The following is an 11,135-nucleotide window of genomic DNA, read 5'->3' as shown; positions in this document are numbered from 1 at the left end:
AGCAAATATTGCATGTAACAAACAGTTATATGACCTGCAACATGGTCAAGCAAGTAAATGTTTTTGACAGTTACCGCAAGTCAGAACAAATACAACAGGAGCAATGCCATTTCAACTTAAACATTTAAACATCATCAAATCAACAAGGCTATACACACTTAGTTTAATACACTGAAAACAAACTTAAAGATACCAAAAATGGCACAAGTAAAAACATTTTTGGGACTCACACTACTTGTAGACTAGTTGAACGCCAAAGTTCTCTTTCATGTTGACAAAATGGTCTATGGCTCTCTCATACATTTTGTTGTCATAAGCTATCTAGCTAAAATTATTGCTAGCCTGACTTCCTCGCATGGGCAACAATGAACCAGCTAACTTAACTAGCTAGTTAACGTGAACCTAAAAGGAATAGGCTACATCTAGGCTACATATTGAACTTCAATCGTCTCTGGGTAGTGCAATAACATATAAATGTATGGTTAGATCAGAATCGCCCTCATAATCATTGGCCTGTACAGAGAATTAAGTCAAAACCACAAGTCCAAATCCCCATCTCCATCCATGGCTTAGGAAAGGGCTGATTTAGCAAGCTAGCTACTGCGGGACATCAACACAAGTAGACCAGAAATGAAAATGATGTTTTGCTTAGGATGTGATTTGATTGGTGTGAGGCCAAATCCAAGCTGGTCTCCCTTGGGAGGCATTTTGCTCCACCAGGACAACCTACAGTTGTGTTCAGCTCAACGCTGATTGGCTAATTATTTAATGTTTTTTTATCAACGGAAGTCAAATGCTTCCTGGCATCAATCAATCAAATGCTACGGCCGCAACATGTCATACTCATTTGGTCCAGACAGCATCAGATAGATGGGCTTTACATACTGAGACAGAGGGGAGATGTTTCCATCGCTTGGTTGATTTCTCCAGTGAGATTCAGACATTTGCAAATTGACTGAAAATTATGAAAACACAGAGAGATAGACCAAAAAAGGTATTATTGTTATTATTTATTTTTTATTGGTCAAATATTTGGGGAAGCCTGGCTTCCCTTGGCATTTATGAATACACGCCACTGGTGCTAGTTACCTTCAAACTACTCTAATGTCACGATCGTCTTTCTGTGAAAGAGTGGACCAAGGCGCAGCGTGATATAAATACATCTTCTTTAATGAAATGAAGACGAAACAAACAATATTACAAACTAACAAAACGACGACCGTGAAGCTATACAAACTAAGTGCTGACATAGACAATTACCCACAACCTACCTAATGCCTATGGCTGCCTAAATATGGCTCTCAATCAGAGACAACTAATGACAGCTGTCTCTAATTGAGAACCACTCCAGGCAACCATAGACATACATAAACACCTACACTGAACACAACCCCATACACTCTACAAAACCCCCTATACAATACAAACACCCTAGTCTAGACAAAAAACACATACATCCCCCATGTCACACCCTGACCTAACTAAAATAATACAGAAAACAAAGATAACTAAGGCCAGGGCGTGACATCTAAGCTTTGCAAAACCCCTCTCAGCCACAGTTTAAATGAACCAACTGCCATAGATTTTGGTAGTTAAAAATGGTGCCTCCCTCAATGTAAGTAGCAGTGTTGTGGACTAAGATCCTCCTAGACAACCCCTTCTCTAAAGGCATATTTAGCAGAGGACAAATGCATTCAGTAAAATGAAAGGATTTTTGAACAGTGGAGTATATTAGCCAAACATTCCCATCTTTAATATTAAGATACCTGTAATCCTCATGCAGGTACTGGTGTGTTTGCTCTTTAAACATCTCCATAACTCTCCCATCCCCAAACTCATCTGTGAGAGCCTCAGGTTGATGCCATGTGGGAATGTGCAGAATATTGTGTTGGATATCCATGGGAAGTTGATCAGAATCAGGTGGAGAGATCTGCTCTGCTGGTCTCTGAGAGGATTGGGTCGCATAAACGTGCGGAATTCGTTGTGTTCTGCAGTGTTCAGTAGGACACACTGTAGCAAAATGCTTTGCAACAGAAAAGCGAACATCTGTGTTCTTATTAGTCAAGTTCTGGTAGTACCTCCCTGTTTCATAATGTTTCAAAAACTAAATCCACCTACTGAACACCACCCAGGTCCTGCGCAGAGAGAGCGAGATGATGGCGAGAGAAGGAGGACTCATAAAGCCGTGCAGGCCCAAGTCCGAAACCAACACATTCTTCTATAGCCCCCATGTGGCTGGGCAGTTCTCCAGCTCCACAGTGACCGTGTCCATGGCCCATTACACACGTGCCTCTTCGTCCATTGTGTGACCTCAGCCAAAGGCACTATGGGACCCCTACCATTTGCCTACGGGGTCATGACTTTGGTATTTTATTAGGATCCCCATTAGCTTTTGCAAAAGCAGCAGCTACTCTTCCTGGGGTCCACACAAAACATAATACCGAATGACATAATACAGAACATCAATAGACAAGAACAGCTCAAGGACAGAACTACATAGATTTATTTGTAAAGGCACACGTAGCCTATGTAACAGTATAACTTTACGTCGTCCCCCGCCCCGACATGGGCGCGAACCAGGGACCTTCTGCACACATCAACAACGGTTGCCCACGAAGCATCGCTACCCATCGCTCCACAAAGGCCGCGGCCCTTGCAGAGCAAGGGGCAACCCTACTTAATGTCTCAGAGCAAGTGACGTAACTGATTGAAATGCTACTAGCGCGTACCCGCTAACTAGCTAGCCATTTCACATCCGTTACACCTAGATATCAATACATACACACAAACTATCTAGGTCAAATAGGGGAGAGGCGTTGTGCCGTGAGGTGTTGCTTTATCTGTTTTTTTAAACAGTTTGCTGTTTATTTGAGCAATATGAGATGGAAGGAAGTTCCATGCAATAAGGGCTCTATATAATGCTGTACACTTTCTCGAATTTGTTCTGGATTTAGGTAATGTCATGCTGACATCATTTTCTTCGCACCATCACCCATTACATATTTCATAGTTGACACACTACATTATACAATACATCAGAGGAAAGACATGCTAGTGTGTTGAAGTAACCAAAGAAAAACTTAGCTGATCTTGGATTCATACACTTTTTCTTTGCTGGCTGTCTGCATGGTGCACCAACCGCAGACCAAGATTCTGTTGTCAAATCAGGAAAGAGCCATCAGCTCACAAGCAACTACTTACTGTCAAAGGTGCAGAACGTAATGTGGCCGTTGGTTTTGGCTGACTGATGGTCGTGTGTATCCCAAGGATAGCCTGGGGGATGTCTGTATTTTGCCTTCAATGTATTGTTTACATGTTTTTAATTTCCAATTTTAACATGTTTTTAATTTGCATAGTAATCTATCAATCAAACAGTCTATCTATTCAAATAAAGTTATGACGTTACATTGATGCACAGAGAGAGAGAGAGAGAGAGAGAGAGAGAGAGAGAGAGAGAGAGAGAGAGAGAGAGAGAGAGAGAGAGAGAGAGAGAGAGAGAGAGAGAGAGAGAGAGAGAGAGAGAGAGAGAGAGAGAGCGAGATGTAGCTAGTACTACTCGTGCCCAGTGCCCATAGTTGTGTTTTTTCTTTTTTCTTCACTTTCAAGCCTGCCTTTTCCTGAACAGCGGGAAAGCAGTCCGATGTGGGATTATGCATGGGGTTTTAGTGGAAAACGGGAACAAAATGTGGTGCAAGACATGGAGTGAGAAATTTAGAGTGACCTGTTTATAGAATGCATAACCGTTTTATAAAAGTGCTAGCGATATCGCGTACGATTTGAATACTCTCATCATTTGCGGGCAGGAACACAGGAGCGCAGTTTTACCTGCTTGAGTAAAGGGCCTGCGAGAATTCACTATGCGGAGTGAAAAACGTAGCTCTGAAATATCACGTTTTTGAATGTGTCCACGCGACTCTGATCTGAAGTTGCCTGGATGGGATGCACAGTGAGTTTCATCTGTTGTGATGACGACCTCCTGCAAATTCCTCCTGACCAACATGACAAAAAGAAAGAGGACAAGAAACTGTTGAAAAAGGTAGGACACATCACACATTCCCATAATTAACACACCGTCTTTTCATTGATAGCGCAGAAAAGTGGGCACAGAAAACGGCACGTTTTTAATTTGACTGGGCAGGGGGTCTATTCCTAATAGGCTAACTCCTTCACACAATACAAGGTGGCCAACCATGCATTTTTTTGTGAATGAATATTTATCGGTTTTCAGTGGCGATTTTAGCATGTACATCTTGATGGGGCAAAAAAAAAGAGAAAAAAAGTGGGGTGCATGCCAGCAAAGCCACTACACAACACAACACTAAACAATATATAAATTGCACTATAACGGTGACAAACGGTGCCCACAAACTGTTAGGGCCTACATAAAGTTGTCCCAACAGCAGAGTCCCAACAGCAGTCCCAACACCTTACCTCTGCTACACCCGGCGATCAGCGGAGCCTTGTCTGCCAACAAAACAGTTAATTCAGCCTCATTTACTGCCTTTTAACAAAGTATAGCTAATGGGTAGATATGTGACACGGATAAAACAATATGTTGAAATGCTGGGTCCTGTCTAATGTGACAAACAAGTGGTCTCTGGTACTCTTAGTTTACAGCCAGATTTGCAGGTAAACAAGACACACGCCCATCCACCTTTCACTTGACTGCCTGTCGATTTGAGAACCCATATAGTCGAGATAAGAGGAGTTGTGGTGTCACGCCTTGACCTTAGAGAGCTTTATATGTCTCTATTTTGGTTTGGTCAGGGTGTGATTTGGGTGGGCATTCTATGTTCATTTTTCTATGTTTTGGTATTCCTTTGTTTTGGCCGGGTATGGTTCTCAATCAGGGACAGCTGTCTATCGTTGTCTCTGATTGGGAACCATACTTAGGTAGCATTTTCCCACCTGTGGGTAGTTATTTTCTGTTTAGTGTTTTCTGCACCTGACAGGACTGTTTCGGTTTCGTTTCTCACTTTGTTGTTTTTGTTCTAGTGTTCAGTGTTAATAAATATCATGAACACTTACCGCGCTGCGCTTTGGTCCGATCTTTCCTCATGCAACGATGACCATTACAGAACTACCCACTGCTGACAATTGAGATCTACAAACTATGGCATAAGGGGACGACAAGCGTGTAAGAGGCAATCCATAATTTCGATTAAGACATTAATGAGCGAGCTAGGACGGACGTAGTCAATATAACTATTTGTTCATCACTTTTGAAATGTACAGCGACAGAATTCAGAACATGGGCAGTTCTTGCAGTGTCCTCCCTGTACATCAAGTCAGAACCGTAGGATAAATAAAGGGGGCATATAAGCAATGAAAGCAATGAACAATGAAAGCTCTTACAAAATTTGATGATTTACTTTCTCAAAAACATTTTATAATGTAGGCTACGTGTGCACGACCAAGTCAGAACAGTAGGCGAAATTAAGAGGGGAAAATAGACCAAATTATTAGGGTGAGGCACATGGGCTACTAACAGCTTACTACACAACATACACTTAGTATTGCTTTCTTAGCTACAGTAACATATCTCCCTGGCATATTACATAATTTATACAGCAGCATACAAGACATTTTTCGACTGAAATTGTTGTCCTGTGCTCACTTGAACAGGAAGTTGACGCGGCGGTCCTTCGTGTCCAGATTTTGGCATAGTACTTTGTCATCAAAGTCTGACATTCTCTGGATTTATGGTGCTTTCAAGACAGCTGCGACTTGTTTTGCCAGTTGGAGTTTCTTTTTTGCCCAAGTTCCCAGTTGTCTTGTTTTTGCTGAAGTCAGATTTCCTACTTTCAAGTTAACAGTTGTTTTGTGTGCGGCAGAAATCATGATTGACAGCATGGCCAATGTTGAATGATTATAATTTTAAGCTTGGAAAAGAGACCCTTCAACCCTGAATTTGGACCATACACCCACTCCACTGAATAGGAGGCTAGTGATTGCTTTGCAATGCTTGCAGTTAGCCACTGATGCCTTCCAAACCACTAATTGTTGAATTTACGATCTCCAACTTGTCTTGTAATGTTTATGTCGAATGACCGATGAGCACTGATACGTTTGATCAATAATTTATTTTCATAGGACAAGGATTAAAAAGGATTTGCAGGTAAATTTGATTCATGATGATGACTAGCTAAGATTTTGAAAGTATGATGTTGACATCAGTCTAATCAAAGCTACTGTAGAGATAACGTGATTTGACGTCATTTTATCTGTGGCCAATGACCTTGAGCCTTCTTGGATGGGCACTTTAATGTAACTCTATGGCAGCACCCAAGAGGCTTGAATTTCTGAGCCCTACCCTTCAATTTGGCAGAGACGTAGTGTCCCCATGAGTGACAGAACACTGAGCCAATCACGGCACAACTAAAGAACATTAGCAACCCCTACGCTCCTTATTTTCCGCTGGCTGCCCCACCATCACAGAAAGCACTGAGCTAGGCTGAAACACCTGCATTTTGGAGCTGCCTTACTCAAGAAAACAAAAAAAAGAGACCATGTTTGTATGGAGGCATTATTAACTCAATGTATTATTATAATTGTTTTGTACGTTGTTTGCAAACTGATCTGGGACACTTATTAATTAATGCCAAAATAACATGCAAAACAGGAACCCCCTGATTTTTGTCAGTTTTTTCCCCCAAAACATTTGGGGCTCAAAACAAGTGGGGCTATGCCAGTTCGAAATTGTGTTTAGAACCTATTTAACCGGTTGAGAGTTTGTCACCCTTGGTGAACATAACTCAGAGAAAATAGATATCACATGTGACTCTACACAAGGTTCAATTTTGGGTCCGGTACTGTCCAGTTTATATACACTACATTACCAAAAGTGTGTGGACACCGGCTCGTTGAATATCTCATTCCAAAATCATGGACATTAATATGGAGTTGGTCGCCCCCTTTGCTGCGATAACAGCCTCCACTCTTCTGGGAAGGCTTTCTCCTGGATTTTGGAACAATGCTGCGGAGACTTGCTTCCATTCAGACACAAGATTATTAGTGAGGTCAGGGACTGATGTTGGGCGATTACATCTGTTTCGCAGTCAGCGTTCCAATTCATCACTAAAGTGTTCGATGTTGTTGAGGTCAGGGCTCGGAGCAGACCAGTCAAGTTCTTCCACACCGATCTCGATAAACCGTTTCTGTATGGACCTCGATTTGTGCACAGGGGCATTGTCATGCTGAAACAGGAAAGGGCCTTCCCCATACTGTTGCCACCAAGTTGGAAGCACAGAATTGTCTAGAATGTCATTGTATGCTGTAGCGTTAAGATTTCCCTTCACTGGAACCATGGGGCCTAGCCCGAACCATGAAAAAACAGCCACAGATCATTATTCTGCCTCCACCAAACTTTACAGTTGGCACTATGCATTGGGGCAGGTAGTGTTCTTCTGCCATCCGCCAAACCCAGATTCGTCCGTCGGACTGCCAGATGGTGAAGTAGCTGGTGATCGTAGCTGGGGATTTTAACAAGGCTAATCTAAAAACAAAACTCCCTAAATTCTATCAGCATATCGATTGTGCTACCAGGGCTGGTAAAACCCTGGATCATTGTTATACTAACTTCCGCGACGCATATAAGGCCCTCCCCCGCCCTCCTTTCGGAAAAGCTGACCACGACTCCATTTTGTTGATTCCAGCCTACAAACAGAAACTAAAACAACAAGCTCCCGCGCTCAGGTCTGTTCAACGCTGGTCCGACCAATCTGATTCCACGCTTCAAGACTGCTTCAATCACGCGGATTGGAATATGTTCCGCATTGCGTAAAACAACAACATTGAAGAATATGCTGATTCGGTGAGCGAGTTCATTAGGAAGTGCATTGACGATGTCGTACCCACAGCAACGATTAAAACATTCCCAAACCAGAAACCGTGGATTGACGGCAGCATTCGCGTGAAACTGAAAGCGCGAACCACAGCTTTTAACCAGGGCAAGGTGACCGGAAACATGACCGAATACACACAGTGTAGCTATTCTCTCCGCAAGGCTATCAAACAGGCTAAGTCCCAGTACAGAGACAAAATAGAGTCGCAGTTCAACAGCTCAGACACAAGAGGTATGTGGCAGGGTCTACAGTCTATCACGGATTACAAAAAGAAAACCAGCCCCGTCGCGGACCAGGATGTCTTGCTCCCAGACAGGCTAAATAACTTTTTTGCCCGCTTTGAGGACAATACTGTAACGGCGTTCCTCCTCCTCTCCATTTTCGGAAAAGGAGGAGTATTGAGGGAACCAAGGCGCAGCGAAGTTTGAACACATAATGATTTATTAAATAAACAAAATAGACAAAGACGAAAACGAACTATACTGGATATAACTAACAAAATAACAAAACGATGTAGACAGACCTGAACAAACGAACTTACATATACACGAAGCACGCTGACACAGGAACAGACTACATAAACCGAAACGAAACGAACAACCGAAACAATCCCGTATGGTGTAAGACATAACACAGACACAGGAGACAATCACCCACAACGAACACTGTGACAACGCCTACCTAAATATGACTCTTAATTAGAGGAACGCCAAACACCTGCCTCTAATTAAGAGCCATACCAGGTAACCCAAAACCAACACAGAAACAGAAAACATAGAATGCCCACCCAACCTCACGTCCTGACCAACTAACACACAAAACAACTAACATAAATAGGTCAGGAACGTGACAGTACCCCCCCCACAAGGTGCGAACTCCGGACGCACCAGCACAAAGTCTAGGGGAGGGTCTGGGTGGGCATCTAACCACGGTGGTGGCTCAGGCTCCGGGCGCGGTTCCCACCCCACCATAATCCATCTTAGCTTCCTCCCTCCAAGAATGTCCACCCTCTTTTCTCCCCCACAAAATCCTCTTAATAATATACCTAATAAGGACAACACCGGGACAGAGAGATAAATCAAGACAGAGGGATAGATAAGAATATAGAGGTAGATAAAGATAGAGAGGGAGATCAGGATAGAGGGGCAACTCCGGACTGAAAGGCAGCTCCGGACAGAGAGACAGCTCTGGACTGATGGGCAGTTCTGGGTATCTAGCCTTTTTAGGCTGAAGGGCAGCTCATGGCTGACTGACGAATCTCGACGCTCATGGCTGGCTGACGGCTCTCGACGCTCATGGCAGGCTGACGGCTCTCGACGCTCATGGCAGGCTGACGGCTCTCGACGCTCATGGCAGGCTGACGGCTCTCGACGCTCATGGCGCTCTGACGGCTCTGGCTGCTCATGGCGCTCTGACGGCTCTGGCTGCTCATGGCTCTCTGACGGCTCTGGCTGCTCATGGCTCGCTGGCGGCTCTGGCAGATCCTGTCTGGTTGGCGGCTCTGGCAGATCCTGTCTGGTTGGCGGCTCTGGCAGATCCTGTCTGGTTGGCGGCTCTGGCAGATCCTGTCTGGTTGGCGGCTCTGGCAGATCCTGTCTGGTTGGCGGCTCTGGCAGATCCTGTCTGGCTGACGGCTCTAGCGGCTCCTGTCTGGCTGACGGCTCTAGCGGCTCCTGTCTGGCGGATGGCTCTGTAGGCTCATGGCAGACGGGCGGCTTTGCAGGCTCATGGCAGACGGGCGGCTTTGCAGGCTCATGGCAGACGGATGGCTCAGACGGCGCTGGGGAGACGGATGGCTCAGATGGCGCTGGGGAGACGGATGGCTCAGATGGCGCTGGGGAGACGGATGGCTCAGATGGCGCTGGGGAGACGGATGGCTCAGATGGCGCTGGGGAGACGGATAGCTCTGGCCGGATACGATGCACTGTAGACCTGGTGCGTGGTGCCGGAACTGGAGGCACCGTGCTAATGACAAGCACCTTCCTACTAGTGCGGGAAGCAGGGACAGGGCACACTGTACTCGCAAAGCCTACTCTATCCCTGATGCGAGGTACCGGCACTGGTGACACCGGGCTGAGGACAAGCACATCAGGATTAGTAGGGGGAGAAGATACAGTGTGTTCAGGGCTCTGGAGACGCACTGGTAGCTTAGTGCGTGGGGCCGGAACTGGAGGCACCGGGCTAGATACACGCACTACAGGGAGAGTGCGTGGAGGAGGAACAGGGCTCAGGATACGCACTGGTAGCCTAGTGCGTAGTGTAGACACTGTAGGTACTAGGCTGGGGCGGGGAGGTGGTGCCGGAAATACCGGACCGTGGAGGCGTACTGGCACTCTTGAGCATTGAGCTTGCCCAACCTTACCTGGTTGAATACTCCCGGTTGCCCGACCAGTGCGGGGAGGTGGAATAACCCGCACCGGGCTATGTAGGCGAACCGGGGAAACCATGCGTAAGGCAGGTGCCATGTATGCCGGCCCGAGGAGACGCACTGGAGACCAGACGCGTTGAGCCGGCCTCATGACACCTGGCTCAATACCCAATCTAGCCCTACCAGTGCGGGGAGGTGGAATAACCCGCACTGGGCTATGCACTCGTACAGGAGACACCGTGCGCTCTACTGCGTAACACGGCGCCTGCCCGTACTCCCGCTCTCCACGGTAAGCCTGGGAAGTGGGCGCAGGTCTCCTACCTGCCCTTGGCCCAATACCTCCTAGCCTCCCCCCAAGAAATTTTTGGGAATTACTTACGGGCTTTTTTGGCTTCCGTGCCAGACGCGTTCCCTCATAGCTCCGGTTCCTCTCCTCGGTAGCCTCTGCTCTCCTCAGTGCCTCCAGCTGTTCCCATGGGAGGCGATCCCTCCCAGCCAGGATCTCCTCCCAAGTGTAGCAACCCTTTCCGTCCAATACATCGTCCCATGTCCATTGCTCCTTCTTTTCCTGTCCCTTTCTCCGTTGACTCCGCTGCTTGGCTCTGGAATGGTGGGTGATTCTGTAACGGCGTTCCTCCTCCTCTCCATTTTCGGAAAAGGAGGAGTATTGAGGGAACCAAGGCGCAGCGAAGTTTGAACACATAATGATTTATTAAATAAACAAAATAGACAAAGACGAAAACGAACTATACTGGATATAACTAACAAAATAACAAAACGATGTAGACAGACCTGAACAAACGAACTTACATATACACGAAGCACGCTGACACAGGAACAGACTACATAAACCGAAACGAAACGAACAACCGAAACAATCCCGTATGGTGTAAGACATAACACAGACACAGGAGACAATCACC

At 45.8% G+C, this 11,135-nt stretch overlaps 1 protein-coding gene across 3 annotated transcripts in view; it reads left to right on the top strand.

The window, feature by feature from the left end:
• The first annotated feature begins 3,581 nt into the window (after nt 1–3,581).
• LOC129820836 (tensin-1-like) overlaps nt 3,582–11,135 on the top strand; it is a 310,756-nt gene continuing 303,202 nt past the window's right edge. The window contains exon 1 of one of the 3 annotated variants that reach the window (XM_055877855.1): nt 3,582–4,036. In XM_055877855.1, the coding sequence (XP_055733830.1) occupies nt 3,935–4,036 (102 nt within the window). In that variant the 5' untranslated portion in view covers nt 3,582–3,934. The remainder of the gene's footprint in view (nt 4,037–11,135) is intronic. The other 2 variants (XM_055877852.1, XM_055877854.1) reach the window with 2 other exon arrangements.

The sequence above is a fragment of the Salvelinus fontinalis genome, chromosome 23, assembly GCF_029448725.1.
Source record: "Salvelinus fontinalis isolate EN_2023a chromosome 23, ASM2944872v1, whole genome shotgun sequence".
Lineage (NCBI taxonomy): Eukaryota > Metazoa > Chordata > Actinopteri > Salmoniformes > Salmonidae > Salvelinus > Salvelinus fontinalis.
This window is presented reverse-complemented; position numbering and strand designations above follow the sequence as displayed.